The 18,130-nt window shown below is 44.2% G+C and overlaps 1 protein-coding gene across 6 annotated transcripts in view; it reads left to right on the top strand.

Moving 5' to 3' along the window:
• The window catches only part of ppp1r9a (protein phosphatase 1, regulatory subunit 9A), a 425,367-nt gene that overhangs the window by 136,403 nt on the left and 270,834 nt on the right, over nt 1-18,130 (top strand). For all 6 annotated transcript variants that reach the window (XM_060824768.1, XM_060824770.1, XM_060824766.1 and 3 more), the window contains exon 4: nt 2,514-2,618. In XM_060824768.1, coding sequence (XP_060680751.1) covers nt 2,514-2,618 — 105 coding nt within the window. The remainder of the gene's footprint in view (nt 1-2,513; nt 2,619-18,130) is intronic.

Here is an 18,130-nt window from a genome sequence, read left to right as displayed (position 1 = left end):
AGGACACGTGTGAAGTACTTGTTTAACACTTTACCAATGTCCCCGGATTCATGCACACATTTCTCCCCTTAGTCCCTAATGGGCGCTCCTCTTCCTCATGATCAATTTGTAGGATGGTATCCTTCCTAATCTTCGTATCCTTCCTAATCTTGACAATCCGTACTGTTCACCAGTGGTCTTCATCTTTGCTCTCTTGATTGCTTTTCTCCAGATTTCTCCCTGCACTCTGTATTCTCCTCTAAGGCCTCCGTTGTTTTGTTCTCTTTGTACCTGCTATATATCTCTCTTTTCCTTTTTATCGAATGCTGAATATTCCTAAATGTCCAGGGTTCTTTGGACTTGTTCCCTTTGAGAGCAACATGTTGGGCCTGTAGTTTTTCTCACCTCAGCTACAGATTTATCTTGAACAAACTGTTCCCAGATTGTTTTGTTTTGGTCAGTTCCTGCCTTATTATAATTAAAATCTGCCTTCCCACAACCTAAAACCCCTTTTGCAGACTCCCTTCCTTCTTTTCCATAACATGCCTATCAGAGTCTTGCTGTTGATTTATTTGATGGATATTTACTTTTAATATTCAATGAGAAGGCAATATGTAGTTATCTTTGGCTGTATGGTCTCTAAATTTGTCAAGCTGGGTAAGAAAGTTATCAAGATTTAGAGAGTCTCCCAGGGGCAACATATGGATGATATCAGTCGGCAAAAAATTTGACCGTTGGAGCGCAGGTAGAAAGCTATACTTGTCCACTTTGACGAGAAGAGTGAAAAAGCAGTATATTATTTAAATGGAAATGAAGTAGATATTGCACAATTCAGAGGTACACAAAAATCTGGGTGATGTGGTATGTAAATTGCCAAGTTAGTTTGGAGATACATTAAGTGATTAGGAAGGCAGATGCAACATTGATGTTGATTGCAAAGGGAGTGGAATATAACATAGGGAAATTATACAATTACAATTCTATCATACTTGGGTGAGACTGAATCTGGAGTACTGTGTACAGTTTTGGTCCCCTTAATTGGAAAAGGATAAAATTGTGTTGGAAGTAATTTTGAGAAGATTCACTTGACTCATTCCTGATATAAAGGTCTTATGAAGAAAAGTTGAACAGGTTGGATCTTTATCCACTAGAGTTTACAGGAATGAAAAATGGTCTTATTGAGTCAAATAAGGTCCAGAGGAGTTTTAACAGATTGGATTCTGAAAGAGAGTTTCTTGTTACTGGAGAAATCTCAACTTAGAGATACAGTTTAGGAAAAAGAGATCTCCCTTTTAAGATAGAGAAGAGCAAAAGTTCTTTGCTCTCAGGGGGTCTTTTGTGTGTGAAATTCTTCCATCAGAAAAAGTACTTGAAATGCCATCGGAAAATGACAATTGGGGCGGTATCGTGGTTCAGTGGGTAGCATTGCTGCCTCACAGCACCAGGGACCTGGGTTCAATTCCCGCATTGTGGTGACTGTCTGTGTGGAGTTTGCATTCTCTCCCCGTGTCTGCGTGGATTTCCTCTGGGTGCATCAGTTTTCTCCCACAATCCAAAGATGTGCTTGCCAGGTGAATTGGCCATGGTAAATTGCACATAGTGTTAGGTGTGTTAGTCAGGGGTAAATATAAGGTAGGGGAATGGGTCTGGGTGGGTTACTCTTTCGACAGTCAGTGTGGACTTGTTGGGCCAAAAGGTCTGTTTCCATACTGTAGGGAATCTAATCTAAATGTAAAACTTTATTAGGCGTAATATTTGTCAAAAATGGTACGTTATAAATGCTTTAAATGCTATAAATCTTATATTTAGTACACTATTACTAATGACGTACAGAATTATGTTTGGCAAAACAAATGTAAGGGTTGCTGTAGCATTTCACAGTGCACAGTTGTATAATCTAATTTATTTACTGATGCTGACTACCAGATAGAAATTGAAAATGTAAGGATTGTTCAATTATGTAGGTTCACCCATGTGTCTTAGATTAGACTTACAGTGTGGAAACAGGCCCTTCGGCCCAACAAGTCCACACCGACCCGCCGAAGCGCAACCCACTCATACCCCTACATTTACCCCTTACCTAACACTATGGGCAATTTAGCATGGCCAATCCACCTGACCCGCACATCTTTGTGACTGTGGGAGGAAACCGGAGCACCCGGAGGAAACCCACGCAGACACGGGGAGAACGTGCAAACTCCACACAGTCAGTCGCCTGAGTCGAGAATTGAACCCGGGTCTACAGGCGCTGTGAGGCAGCAGTGCTAACCACTGTGCCACCGTGTCTTGTACAATGTTGTCTCCGTACAAGTTTTCCTGTGGATAGTGGCATGTTGAACCATTTACATAATATATACACTGTCCTTAGTATAGAAAGTGACAGCAGTTCTACAAATATCAATAGGGAACAAAACTAGTTAATGGAAAATAATAATAATAAAAAACACTTTGCTGTGAAAGTTAGTAAGATCTTTTATCTCTTTTATATAAATATACATGTTTCTGTAATGTTTGTTTCTGATCTTTTAATAAAGGATCCAGGTGAATGATCAGATTGTGGAAGTGGATGGAATCAGTCTGGTGGGTGTTACTCAAAGTTTTGCTGCCACTGTTCTGAGAACAACTAAAGGCAGTGTTAGGTAAGGAAATGTTTTAGTTAACCTTTGGAACATCAAATTTATTATTTGTGGTATTCTCCTTGGGATCATGTACAGATCGTTTAGACCTGAAAGTTTTCAGTCGAACCTAGTTTTCAGTATGATCTAGAATGATACATTAATCATATTATTATATTACAACTTGATGTTGTTAATGTGGAGACTTGCTAATGGCTAAATGAGGAAATGGATGAAATTTAATATGCCATTAGATCAGTGAATAAATTCCTAATGGAGATGATTGTGCCTAACATTGGTTACTTATTATATTTTGTCTTGCCATCTCTCTTAGTTGACTTCTGAATTACTTTGGTTGATGTCTCTTTACAGTTTGCAGAGTAGGTAAACACAAGGACAGCAGATGCTGGAAACCAGAGTCTAGATTAGAGTGGTGCTGGAAAAGCACAGCAGATCAGGCAGCATCCAAGGAGCAGGAAAATCGACGTATCAGGCAAAATAGAGGCACCGAGGCAGGGAGCCTGCAGGTTGGAGAGATAAATGAGTGGGGGTGGGGAGAAAGTAGCATCGAGTACAATAAGTGAATGGGTGTGGGGATGGAGGTGATATGTCAGAGAGGAGGGTGGGGGAAGATAGCAAAGAGTACAGTGGGTGAATGAGGTTGGGGATGAAGGTGATAGGTCAGAGAGGAGGGTGGAGTGCTTAGGTGGAAAGGAAGATAGGCAGGTAGGACAGGTCATGAGGGCGGTGCTGAGCTGGAAGGCTGGAACTGGGGTGAGGTGAGGGAAGGGGAAATGAGGAAACTTGTGAAATCCACATTGATGCCCTGGGATTCAAGTGTTCCGAGGCGGAAGATGAGGCGTTCTTCCTCCAGGCGTCGGGTGGTGAGGGAAAAGCAGTGGAGGAGGCCCAGGACCTGCATGTCCTTGGCAGAGTGGGAGGGGAGTTGAAATGTTGGGCCACAGGGCGGTGGGGTTGATTGGTGCAGGTGTCCCGGAGATGTTCCCTAAAGTGCTCTGCTAGGAGCTGTCCAGCCTGTCCCCAATGTAGAGGAGACCACATCGGGAGCAACGGATACAATAAATGATATTGGTGGATGTGCAGGTGAAACTTTGATGGATGTGGAAGGCTCCTTCGGGGCCATGGATGGAGGTGAGGGGGGAGGTGTGGGCGCAAGATTTACAATTTCTGTGGTGGCAGGGGATGGTGCCAGGAAGGGAAGGTGGGTTGTTGGGGGCATGGACCTGACCAGGTAGTCACGGAGGGAACGGTCTTTGTGGAAAGCGGAAATGGGTGTGGAGGGAAATAGATCCCTGGTGGTGGGGTCCGTTTGGAGGTGGTGGAAATGTTGTCAAATGATGTGATTTATGTGAAGGTTGGTAGGGTGGCAGGTGAGCACCAGGGAAGTTCTGTCCTTGTTATGGTTGGAGGGGTGGGGTTTGAAGGTGGAAGGGCAGGATGTGGATGAGATCCGTTGGAAGGCATCTTTAACACGTGGGAAGGGAATTTGCGGTCTCTAAAGAAGGAGGCCATCTGATGTATTCTGTGATGGAACTAGTCCTCCTGGGAGCAGATGCGGCGGAGGCGGAGGAATTGGGAATACGGGATGGCATTTTTGCAGGAGCTAGGGTGGGAAGAGGTATAATCCAGGTAGCTGTGGGAGTTGGTGGGTTTGTAAAAAATGTCAGTGTCAAGTCGGTCGTCATTAATGGAGATGGAGAGGTCCAGGAAGGGGAGAAAGGTGTCAGAGATAGTCCAGGTAAACTTAAGGTCAGGGTGGAATGTGTTATTGAAGTTGATGAATTGCTCAACCTAATCGTGGGAGCACGAGTTGGGGCCAATGCAGTCATCAATGTAGCGGAGGATTAGGTGGGGAGTGGTGCCTGTGTAACTACAGAAGATGGACTGTTCTATGTAGCCAACAAACAGATAGACGTAGCTAGGTGCCATACGGGTGCCCATGGCTACTCCTTTGGTCTGGAGGAAGTGGGAGGATTTGAAGGAAAAATTGTTAAGGGTGAGGACAAGTTCAGCCAAACGAATGAGAGTGTCGGTGGAAGGGTACTTTGGGGGATGTCGGGAGTGGAAGAAACGAAGGGCTTGGAGGCCCTGGTCATGATGGCTGGATGTGTAGAGGGATTAGATATCCATGGTGAAGATGAGGCATTGGAGGCCAGGGAAATGGAAGTCTTGGAGGAGGTGGAGGGCATGGTGGTGTCTCTAACGTATGTGGGGAGTTCCTGGACTGGGGGGATAGGACAGTGGCAAAGTAGATGGAGATGAGTTCGATGGGGCAGGAGCAGGCTGAGACAATGGGTCGGCCAGGGTGGTCAGGCTTGTGGATCTTGGGAAGCAGGTAGAATCGGATGGTGCAGGGTTCCCGGACTATGAGGTTGGAAGCTGTGGGTGGGAGATCTCCTGAGGTGATGAGGTTCTGTATGGTCTGGGAGATGACGGTTTGATGATGGGGGTGGGGTCATGGTCGAGGGGGCGGTAGGAGGAGGTGTCTTCGAGTTGGTGTCTGGCTTCAGCAGTATAGAGGTCAGTGCGCCAAACTACCACTGCACCCCCTTTATCTGCTGGTTTGATGGTGAGGTTGGGATTGGAGCAGAGGGAGTAGAGGGCTGTGCGTTGTGAGGGTGAGAGGTTGGAGTGGGGGAGGGGGGTTGAGGTGGCTAATGTCTCGCCGGCAGTTGGAAATGAAGAGGTAGAGGGTGGATAATAGGCCAACACGGGGTGTTCAGGGAGATGGAGTGTGTTGGAGGCGGGCAAAGGGTTCCTTGGAAGGTGGGCGGGAGTCTTGATTGTAAAAGTACGCACAAAGGAGGAGGCGGCGGAAGAAGTGTTCAACGTAACGACGTGTATTAAATTCATTGATTTGTGGACGGAGGGGGATAAAGGTGAGGCCTTTGCTGAGGACTGATCGTTCGTCCTTAGTGAGGAGAGGTCAGGGGGAATGGTGAAAACTCAGCAGGGCTGGCAGCTGGGACCTGGGGTAGGTGTGGAGCTGGGAGAGGGGATGGAGCCTGTAACTGGAGTGGGTGTGATGTTAGGGGGAATAGGGTGGAGTCATGAGCAAGGGTGGCGTTCCCCTCAGGGTTCTGGGGGCGGGGATGGTGACTGTGGGACCTGCAGGGGGCGTGTCAGCAGAATGCAGGTGAGTGGCGTTGATAGGAGAGGAAGTGGTGGCGAACATGGCAGTGGGGGGGGAGTGGAAGTGGGGGGGGTGGAAGTCACTGAGCGTGTGACATCAGCGATGATGTGAGGGGCGGAAGTGACTGTGGAAGTGACCATGATAGGGGTGGAAGTGACGTCATCCATCGCCGTGGGGATGGTGGCTGCAGCAGCTGCATGGTTAATGCCGTCTGAGCAGTTCCAGAGGCTGGGGCAATCTTCTGGAATGTTTGAGTAGTGCTGGTTATGGAGGTGGGTAGGTAAAAGTTTGTTGTACTTACAGTTTTTGATGTTTGAGATGTTGTTGAAATACTATTTGTTGAGAGTATGAATTCTCCTGAAAATATAGCACAGAAGGGGTCCTTTGCAATTTGCAGAGTACCCTGTTGCGACAATGGTAAATTCTCTAAAATTGTTTCTGTTTTTCAAATTTTCCTCCTTTGTTGTTCTCTTGCCTTGGTTAAGCTTCATTTATCTCCTTTCATTAATTTATGGCTGCTTCCTTGGACTACTTATCCATGATATGAAACATCATCTACAAAATTAGCCTATTTGAAGTATTAGCTCCTCGTTACATTGAGGGAATTCCCTGCTCTTTACTGTTAATTTTGGTGAAACGACCTACATTGAGCTGGCTTGCTCCACTTTCGTTTTGCAGATGATAACCTGTCAATCAGTATGAGGCAGAATTTCTATCAATCTCCAGGAGAATATCAGTTGATAAGACCCAGATGAGATGCATCCACGGATTTTGAAGGAAGTGGGGGTAGAAATTGTAGGGGCATTGGTCATAATCTTTAGTCCTCCCTGAACTTGGGGAAGTCAGAAGACTGGGGGATAAGCTGTTTGGATAATCTGAGCAAATACAGACCAATTAGTTTTACTTTGGTGGGGAAGTATTTAGAAATGAATACTAATTACTAATTGTCGTAATCACATGAAAAAGTTGTGTTAATTAGGAAGATTCAACACACATTTTGAAAAGGAAAATTGGAAAATTATACGTCACGATGTCAAAAGAACAGTAGCAACATAGATACAAAATTAGGTGAATGAGATAGAGTGTAATGGTCATTGGATATTCTTCAGGTTGGAAGGGTTTATGGTGGAGTTCCTGAATGGTTGGTACTAGACTCTGTGTTTGTCATGATATATATTAATGATTGGGCTATTGGATAATTTCAGAGTTTTCAGATGACAAAGAAGTTGGAAAATTTGTAAACTGTGAGGTGGACAGACTGTTCCTCCAAAAGGCCATCGACAAGTTGGAGTGGGTGGATAGATGACAGATAAGGTATAATGAAGAGAATTGTAATGTGGTGTTGTTTGGTAGGCCATCGAAAGACAAGCTACAATAAAGGGTATCATTGTAAATGGGATGCAGGAAGCAAGTGGACAGGTGGAGTGTCTGTATGTGTATAGATAGTGGAAAATGGCAGGACAGGTGGAGAGAGCAGTTTAAAAAGTGTACAGTTTATTAATGGTAGCAGAGAGTATAACAGCAGGAATGTGATGGTATTACATTTCCTAGATACTTCCCAGTCACACTCTCAATTTCCGACTTTGGATGCAGACAAATCAAGTTCTTTCAAAACTGAAACAGCTGATAGTGAGTGGGGAAACCAAAGGGCCATCACAACAAGAATTGGACCCAGAGACACCGACTCACAGTAGAGGACGGCATATTGTCATGGTGAGCAAGAATGACTGTTCTGAGCAAAGGTCGCCTCCAATTTCTGCCTGAACTCCACCAGGATCATCCAGGGGTTTCCGACATGAAGATGTTGGCAAGAAGTTGTGTTTTGGTGGGACCTGGAGCAGACATAGCCGTGTTGGTGGGGCACTGCCCAGAGTGCCACAAAGACCAAAATATTGCCAGCAGCTCCTCCACTCTTGAATGGCCAGGTAAAGGTAAACCTTGGACTCGATCGTATGTCGACCGTGCAGGTCCTTTCATGGGTTCAGTGTTCTTAGTCGTTGTAGATGCCCGCTCAGTGGTTGGATGTGCATAGGATCCATTTGTCAAATACGGAGGTGACAATAGAAAAACTGTGTATCTTTTTCAATACACAGAGCACCAGAAGTGTTGGTCACATGTAACTGGCTGTTTTTTACCAGCAGGGAATTTGAGTGTTTCTTTAAAGTTGAATGGGATTCGACATATGATGTCAGCTCCCTACCATCCATCATCCAATGGCCTGGCAGAAAGAGCAGTCCAAATTTTGAAGGCTGGCTTGAAGAAACAGCCTACAATCTCACTAGATACCAAGCTGTCATAGTTCTTATTTGATTATAGGGCTGCCCCATGTGCAATTACATGGATAGCATAGGCAGAGTATTAATGGTGCTAAAATGCCCCAGGAGGCTGTCCAAGAAAAAGGGCCAGTCTTTATCCTTGGACTCCGAGTGGGAGGGATGTAGTGACTGTAATGAGGTCAGCCAGCTGGACCTCATAGACTGAGTTCCATGACTGAGGCTGTTAATCTGGTCCAATCAGGGAACCTTGATGATAGATAAAAAGGGGAGTGTCAGAGATTCTGACACACTGAGAGCTGACTCTTAAGAAGCAGTGCTAAAGTCAAAGTCTGTTCTTATGTAAATAAAGAATGACTTGGTGACCAGATACTAGTCTCTGTGAATTTATTGCACCTTATGTAAAGCTTAATCAGTCTGCAGTCTCTGCTCCATCTCCCTGTTGCACCCAAGGCCCAGACTCATTGCTACTGCTGCTTCCAAATTTGTTACAACCTTTTATGTAGACCAGTCATTTAAGCATCTGCCATATCTATAAGATAACAGCAACACTTTTTAGTAAATCTGGCAAGCAGTTTAGCATAACACCTTTAAAGACACTTGAGTAATTCAATATACTTTGCCATAAAAAAAAGCTTAATTGCAGTATGAGTGCTTGTTGTTTAAGGTGTGTTTGTGCAGGACCCATTTATAGCTTAACACTTGTCTTTGATGATTTATTAACCAGTTTAATATATGGAACTGTGTAATTTGAATTTTGTCCAAGTACTGCATCAATTGATTGAGCTGTTTAACATTAGAATAGTGTCAATTCACAGCCTTTTGGCATACGTTGCAGGTGCCCATTGTTGCACCCCTTTCTTAATGAAACATTAGGATAAAGTGAGGACTGCAGATACTGGAGATCAGAGTCGAGGGTGTGGAGTTGGAAAGACACGGAAGGGCAGGCAGCATCTGAGAAGCAGGAGAATCGGTATTTCAGGCAAAAGCCCTTCATCAGGAATGAGCCTGCAGAGTTGAGTTCAGTGGGACTGGAGTAGGCTGAGACAATGGGTTGACTGGGGAAGTCAGGTTTGTGGACCTTCAGTAGGAAGTAGAATCGGACGGTGCAGGTTATGTGGATGATGAGGTTGGAGGCTGTGGATGGGAAATCCCCAGAGTTGATGAGGTTGTGGATGGTCTGGGAGATGATGGTTGGTGATGGGAGGTGAGGTTGTGGCCGAAGGAGCAGTAGGGGGAGGTGTCTGCGAGTTCGTACCTGGCTTCAGCGGTGTAGAGGTCAGTACACCAAACTACCACAGTGCCCCCTGTTTGTCTGCAGGTTTTTTTTTGTAAGTAATTTTATTGAGAGAAAAATTTTTAAATTTTTTACAAAATCGTAAGATTGTTATACTATTTTATAGTAATTTTATCATAACAATAACAATAAACAAACTGCGTCTCTACTCTACAAATAATTTTTTAAAAAAGAAAACCTACGCAACCTACAATTCAATAAATAAATTAAACAAAAAGAAAACTAAATTAAATCAAATTGAACCAAGGCAAATTAATTTAATTTAAAGTTACAACACTCAATGCAACTCCACTAAAGCTCCCCATCACCGGGTGCATCAATTGACATACCTGTATTTATTTGGAATTCCTCCTCCCACGGCCCCCTAGCCTGCCAGACTCAGCCCTCACATATAAGCTATATAAAGGCCCTGACCAATATAGCTAACAAGTCTGTGTTATATAGTTCAAAAAGGGCTGCCACGTCCTCTAAAAGACTTCAATTTTCGGGTGCACCATACTCGTAAGAAAGTCTAGGGGATATGCTCCATAACTAACCTACGCCACCCTGAGAGCCCTGGGGGATTCTCCGACACCCAGCTCATCAGAATGTTCTTCCTTGTACAAAATCAAAGAATATGGAACAGTTTCTTCCCATGCGCATCCAAAGAGGGGAGTTTCGGCAAACCGAAGAGGAGGGACACCGGATCTTCCTTGGTATTGTTGAGGAGAAAATATAGAGAATCACCAGGAGATGCAGAGAGTTCTTCATTAGATATTTATTGCTAACTCTGCTACAGTGATCTTCAATTCCAGACGAACCCGTCTTGAGAGATATTTAGCTATTCCATGAATTACAATAGTCTCCTGTCTCAAACTGACTATTAATTAGATATTTTAATGTCATGTCCCAAATATTTATGATCCCAATCATGTCATAACAACACTTAACAGAGAAACTTGCTTTATTACTTGTGTTATCTCATCTCGACACAATGACTTTTCAGCCTTAACCTTACTCTGCTAATTGGTGTAAGAACATTCCACTATTCTTATCCCACCTTGCCTTCCACAGACCACAGATTGCCAGTGGTCTTCATGCTTTAATCCTTCCCATGCTTTCACTCTTCCCATGCTTTCATGTTCTTTATTTTCCATAATATCAGTTCCCAAGATCCCTTCCAAGACACTCGCTATAGCGCCCCAATACCTACGAAGCTTGTGGTATGACCACCAGCAATGAGTAAGAGTACCAATATCCGTTTTACATTTGGGACACATTGGAGACGCTCCTGTCTTAAATTTCACAAGCCGCTCCAGTGCCAAATAAGCCCTGTGGTGTACCTTCAGTTGCATAGCCTGCACCCTATCGAAATCTTCCTTACATTCTCCCAAATAGCCTCCCATGCCTCTGATGAAATCTTCACCCCCAACTCCTGAGTCCAGATCCCACATAGCCACTCAACATTCTTCGAGACATTACCTCCTAATAAAAATGATAGACAGCCCTGACTGAGAGAGCACCTGTGGACTGAAGTACTCTCCTGTCCACATCATACTTATAGGGACTAATCATTAATGTAGTCTGTTTCTGTATAAAGTCCCTAATCTGAAAATAACAAAAGAGGTCCCTCCTGGATAGTTCATATTTCTGGCTCAACTGCCTGAAAGACATCAGAACTTCCCCCTCAAATAAGTCTCCCAGTCAAGAAATTCCCTTAGATTCCCAGAGCCTAAAGCCAGAATCTATTGATCCAGGCCGGAATCCTGGCATTCCTTCTGTTTTTTGTGAATTGCCCTCAATTTGTCGCATCATTCTCCACACCTTAACCATGTTAAGGACAATTGGATTTCTGCAGTGGTGCATAACATTCCTCATCTTGTCCACAAACAGCAAATTAATGAGTGGGCATTTCGCCTGGGAGGCCTCGACGTCCAGCCAAATTGGGTTTGCCAGGACCCGAGGTCAATCAGCCACATAGGATAATAGGGAACTTAATTGATACTTCTTCAAACCTGGAAAGTGCACACCCCTCATTCTCTGTGGGAGCTGCAATTTGGCACGCTTAAGAGGCTGCCTGTGATGCCAGATAACAGAACTGAGCCAACTGTTAAGCCTCTATAAGCACTTGCCTAGGCATCATCAAAGGGAGCGTTTGCATGAGATATAATAAAGGAGGAAGAATATTCATTTTGACCAGAGCAATTCTACCCAACCAGGATATCTGAAGATCCTGCCAGCGCTGAAGGTCCGGTCTTATCTTCTCTAGCAAATGAACAAAATTAGTCTTGTATAAATGATCGAAGGTTGGGGTGATAAAAATGCCTAAGTACAGGACACCTCCCTGTGACCACCTGAAAGGGAATTGAATTCCACCCCCGAGATAGAGTACCCTGACAAGACTCCCTGAAGATCTGGACCTGGGGTGGGGTCTCTCTATTCCGTGATCATCAGTAAATATTCGCAATTTACTCTGGTTTTATAAGATTTCACACTTTATTCAATCTCAGCCAGGCACACTTTGTCCAGTAACACAGAAGTTAAACACTTGTGTGTTTCCCTGAGAAACTGCGTATAGGGCTTAAAATAAAGACATTTTTATACTTTTCTTAGAGAGATACAGGCCACAATTGTACAGTTCAATCAAACAATTACCAATCAATTTAATGAAATGGTTTTATTGACAGCAACTTAACCCAATGATTTTTCCTGGGAATGAACTTTGTTTTCCAAAACTTGAGCCATTCTTATTTCATTAACCGTGTTTTTGCACCTGCACTTGAAGGTCAGTTAGGATGGCCAGTAGTGTCTTATCCAGTCTAATTATTTCTATGCTGTAAAGAAAGGATTGTCTGCTAATCTTTGTTGAGACAGATTGTGGTAGAGTCAATAATGCAGTTTTAGCAGAGTTAAAAGCCGCTTTAAGCAGAATTGTCAATTTGCAGTGTAGAAGCCATTTTGTCATGTTATTTGCATTAAGAATCCATTTTATTACCACCTAAGTTAGTAAGAGCATGTATTAAGTGGTTGTTCCTGACAACCAGTTCCTCAGCCTGTATTCAGATTTCAGATCCTCACCCCCACTGACGTGGCCTCCGACTTCATAAAATTAATTTCATACCCCAAAAAAAGAACCAAGTAAACAAATCAGTTGTTTTAAATGGGGTATAGATATCGTTGGGTTAGTTAGAAAAAGAAGAACGTCATCTGCATAAAGGGTGATCTTATGCCCTACTGATCCTACCTCCGGGGCGATTATGTTGAGGTCTCTCGGATAGCCTCTGCCAACTGCTCAATCATCAATGTAAATAGCAATGGTCGGCTGCCTCTACCAATACTAAAATTGTCAGACCTTATACCATTAGCGAGAACCTATATTAGAGTCACTATACAACATTGCCACTCACCTGGCAAAGATCCCTCCAAGGCCAAATCATTACAGGACACAGAGACACAGCTACTCCACCTGGTTAAACATTTCCTCTGCATCCAGGGAGACTACCAAGCTTGGAATTGACCCTTGCTGGCATACCTTAACCATATTCGGCACTCTTCTAATATTATTAGAAGATCTGCGGCCCCTAATAAAATTTGTCTGGCCCTCCTTTATGATGGAGGGTAAGACCTTCTCCAACCTCAACACCAGCATTTTCGACAAATTTTAAAATCCACCTTTAATAGCAATATGGACCTATATGAAGTACAATCCTCTGGGGGTTTCCCTGTCTCGAGAATAAGTGAGATATTTGCTTCTCTCGGAGAAGATGGGACGCAGTCCTAACTGTACGAATGATTGTATGTAGCCAACATTGGCCCAGCTAATGTTAAACTCCTTGTAAAATTTGCTCTGAAATCCATTTGGCCTGGTCATTTTATTGCTCTGGAGCTGCCTCACTGCCTTCTGTATCTCTTGGATTGTCAGAGGGGCATTCAAAGTTACATCTGGCAGGTCCAAGGTCTTTAAAAAAAGACTCCATCTTTGCCAATCTGTCCTCCCAGCTCTCCGACCGGTACAACTTAGTAGAATTTCCTGAATGCTGCGTTAATCTTTTTGGAATTGCAAGTGAGAGTACCAGCACACTCTCTCATGGACGTGATAGATTGGGGGCATTCTTCTTTCTGGCCAGATACGCCAAATATCTACCTGGTTCGTCACCATATTCGAATAACCTCTGTTTCACAAAGGAGATTTCCCTCTTTGGTGTTTAGTGAGTGCAACATTCAGAGCAACCCTGAGGGCTGTAATCCGCTGCAACTTGGTTACAGACCGTCTGTCAAAGTATGCTGTCTCAGTTGCCTTCAGCTGGGCCTCAAGTATACGCTGCTGCTCTCCCCTCTGCCACTTCCAGGTCACCAAATAAGAAATAATAAAATCCCTTGCCTAGGCCTTGGCAGTGTCCCAGAGCACTGATGAATTACCGGCTGTACCTGAATTAATGTCCCAAAACATTTTAAATTCCCATGAGAAATACTCAGTAAACTTGCTATCCTTCAGGAGAAAAGGATCCATGCGCCAATGCTGCGAGCCTGTCACATTAGCCTTGACCTCCACGTACACTGCCGCATGATCAGAAATGGCTATGTTCCCAATTCTACAGGACAACACCAAATTCAAAAAAGCTGATGGAGCAAAAACCATGTCAATCCTAGTGTAACACTTGTGTGGGTTAGAGAAAAAGGTGAAGTCCATACTCTCAGAATGAAGACATCTCCACACATCCACCAACCCCAGCTCCCTGCTCAGGTCCACTTCTTGCCTGGATTGCACGGATATATGCGCGAAACCCTTAGTCATCTTGTCTAGCCCGGGGTCCATAAGATGATTTTAATCTTCCCTTGTAATCATATGACCTGCCCCAAGGGCCATCAACCTGAAAAGTGCATCGGTTAAAAATTTGAGAGCCTGTGCCGAGGAGCGACACACATTCATGATCCCATACTCCTCTCCATGTATTAAAGCTTTAAGGGTCATAAACCACCCATATTTGTCATTAATTTGGTCTAACAGCTGAAATGGGAGATGCTTTTGGATGAGTATAGTCACTCCTCTGCTTTTAGAATTAAAGGATGAGAGAAACACCTGGCTGAACCCTCTCAGCTGTAATTTTAAGTGTTCCTTATTGGTTAGATGTGTTTCCTGCAGTAAGGCTACATCGATCCATTCTTTTCTATGGCTTGAAAGTATCTTTTTTCTCTTAATCGGTGAATGACTCCCCTTAACATTCCAAGTGCACCATTTAAACGAACTATTAGCCGTAGCTGTCTGAAAAGCCGATGACCCCCTGGAGAAGGAACCCAGCTCATAATGCACCGAGTGAAAACAGTAAACAGTTCGTATAAACTTGAGAATACAACTACAAAAACTACCAAATCAAAACTTCTAACAACTACTTCTACAATGCATCAACATACAAAATGAATAAGAGGACTCTTTCCCCCTTTCCCACAGGGGTACTCACTACCCATTAACCTCTCATGGCTCCTTCTAGCTGAAGCCACGGCTCAAACCCAGGCAAAACAAAGTAAAAAAAAAATTACATGCGTCTTATAATAAGAGAATTAAAAGTGGGTACCCAGCCTGTCCCATCCATACTTTGACCATAGGCAATCCTGGTAAAACCATCCACCCCCAACATATCCCATACTAAGAGAGAAAAATGAAAAGGGAATGATAGAAAAACAAGGATAATGGGAGGGGAGAAAGAAGGGAGAAGAGTCTTAGAGTCATAGAGATACACAACACGGAAACAGACCCTTCGGTCCAACTCGTCCATGTGACCAGATATCCCAACCCAATCTAGTCTGACCTGCCAACACCTGGCCCATATCCCTCCCAAAGCCTTTCTATTCATATGCCCATCCAGATCCCTTTTAAATGTTGCAATTGTACTAACCTCCACCACTTCCTCTGGCATCTCATTCCATACACTCTGCATGAAAATGTTGCCCCTAAGGTCTATTTTATATCTTTCCCCTCTCAGCCTAAACCTATGCCCTCTAGCTCTGGACTCCCACTCCCCAGGGTAATGACTTTGTCTGTTTATCCAATCCATGTCCCTCATGATTTTATAAACCTCTATAAGGTCATCCCTAAGCCTCCGACGCTCCAGGGAAAATGGCCCTAGCCTATTCAACCTCTCCCTGTAGCTCAAATCGGCCAACCCTGGCAACATCCTTGGAAATCTTTTCTGAACCTTTCAAGTTTCACAACATCATTCCGATAGGAAGGAAACCAAAATCGCATGCAATATTCCAAAAGTGGCCTAACCAATGTCCTGTAGAGCTGCAACATGACCTCCCAACTCCTGTACTCAGTACTCTGACCAATAAAGGAAAGCATACCAAACACCACCTTCACTATCCTATCTACCTGCGACTCCACTTTCAAGGAGCTATGAAACTGCACTCCAAGGTCTCTTTGTTCAACAACACTCCCCAGGACCTTACCATTAAGTAAAAAAGTCCTGCTAAGATTTGATTTCCCAAAATGCAGTACCTCACATTTATCTAAATTAATCTCCATCTGCCACATCTCAGCCCATTGGCCCATCTGATCAAGATCCCTTTGTTATCTGAGGTAACCTTCTTGACTGTCCACTACTGTCCAATTTTGGAGTCATCTGCAAACTTACTAACTATACCTCTTCTGCTCACATCTAAATCATTTATATTAATGATGAAAAGTAGTGGACCCAGTGCCGATCCTTGTGGAACTCCACTAGTCACAGTCCTCCAGTCTGAAAAACAACCCTACACCACCACCCTCTGTCTTCTACCTTTGAGCCAGTTCTGCATCAAAATGGCTAGTTCTCCCTGTATTCCATCCAACCTTGCTAACTAGTCTCCCATGGGAAACCTTGTCGAACGCCTTACTGAAGTCCATATAGATCACATCCACTGCTCTGCCCTGATCAATCCTCTTTGGGGACCCTCATATATTAAAAGAACAAAACCAGGTAAACCTGGCAAACCACAGAGAAAACAAAGTGAACACTATTGTCCATATTATTTGAGCCAGCCAGACTATTTTAAGGTGTCCAGGAAGTCCTTTGTCTTTTCTGATGAGTCAAAATTAAACACAGATCCTCCGTGGCTGAAACAAAATATTGCTGGATATCTTACAGAGTACTGAATATTCAAGTCCCTCAGCCTCCTTTTTACCTCATCAAAGACTTTCCTCTTGCAGATCATGGCCATAGAAAAGTCTTGGAAAAGCATAATTCTTGATCTTTTGTATATCAAAGCCTGTGGATCCTTCCCCAGTCTTCTAGATCTAGAGGCTTCCAGCAGCATTTGCTTATGTCTGCAGTGCTGGAGTTGCACTAGGACTGGGTGGGGGCACTGGTCCAATCCGTGTCTGCACACTGCGACCCAGTGGGCCTGCTCGACCCGCACCCGGTCTGCCTTGACTTACAGCCTCATAAACTGCGGGAGCCAATGCTCCAAAAAACTGACTAGCTGGCCCTCTTCCTCCCGTTCTGGCAGCCCGATGAAGCGGATGTTCTGATGGCCTGCTGTTCCAAGGCCTGGATTTGACCCACAAGGATTCTGCCGCAGTTTCAAAAGCCACGTTCTGTTGTTCTACCTCCATGATGCGCTGCCCAAGACACTGGATCTCCTGGTCATTCTTTTGCAGCATGGCAGAGATCAGTTCCAGCCTGGTTCAGCTCACCTCCATCACTGAATTGATCTTCTCTCGGAGTTTCATAAACTCTGCGACCAGGCTGTGCTCCACAGGTAAGTCCCCTGGGATGTTCACGGAGGTGGATGCTGTGGCCGCAGGTGTGTCTATAGCTGCAGGTGAGTGCCTTGCTTGCTTCGATCCTCATTGTCCTTTTCCCTTGGCCATCTTCCTTGCCAAATTAAATTGACACATAGCAATTCTGGGGATCTAAAACTACCAATTTCTTTTACCACAATAGTTAAGAAAGGGTGGAGGCAGGGGTGAATGCACCACTTTGCCTGGGTTCTGGCGCAGAGCTCAGCAGGGCAGACCTATTGGATTGCCGCCATCTTGGATCGCTGTCTGCGGGTTTGATATGTGATTTTAATGAAACATTATGCAAATTATATGAAAGCACTCATTGGCACATAATTCCCAACAAAATGCCATTAGGCACTCCATAGAGTGCCTCCAGTGATAATAGGTCAGCTAGGCATTTTGTGTTCGCAGAGTAGAAACTAACCAGCTAACTCAGATTGACCTAGAACTGAATAATGGCAATTGGTATGTAACACAGTTTAATTTTGTTAACTGTGGGGGATTGTTAATGGAAATACTAACTGAAATTGACTCCTCTGTAATTGCCCCCTTGTGTTAGGAATGTGTAAAACTAGCCAACTTAATATATGTTAAGTAGGTGGTACAGTAGTTAGCAGTGCTGCATCACTATGCCAGGGACAACTCCAGACTTGGATGACTGCTGGAGTTTGCACGTTCTTCCTGTGTCTGTGTGGGTTTCCTCCAGGTGCTCTGCTTTCTTCTCACAGTTCAAAGATGATGTGGAGGTGTTGGTGTTGCACTGGGGTGGACAAAGTCAGAAGTCACACGACACCAGGTTATAGTCCAACAGATTTATTTGATTTGACAAGCTTTTGGAGCGCTGCTTCTTCGTCAGGTGTCATGTGACTTCAAAGATGTGCTGGGTAGATGGACTGGTCGTGCTAAATTTCTCTGTAGTGTCCAGGAATATGCAGACTAGGTGGATTAGCCACGGAAAATATTGGGTAACAGAAATAGCTGGAAGATCTGGATCCGGGTTGGGGGACATGGTCTGTTCAATGATCAGTCAGTAAGTACTCACAATCAGTCTGGTTCTTTAAGATTTCATTC

This window comes from Hemiscyllium ocellatum, chromosome 5, assembly GCF_020745735.1.
Source record: "Hemiscyllium ocellatum isolate sHemOce1 chromosome 5, sHemOce1.pat.X.cur, whole genome shotgun sequence".
In the NCBI taxonomy this organism is placed as follows: domain Eukaryota; kingdom Metazoa; phylum Chordata; class Chondrichthyes; order Orectolobiformes; family Hemiscylliidae; genus Hemiscyllium; species Hemiscyllium ocellatum.
The sequence above is the reverse complement of the archived record's forward strand: the minus strand, read 5'-3'. Positions and strand labels throughout refer to the sequence as shown.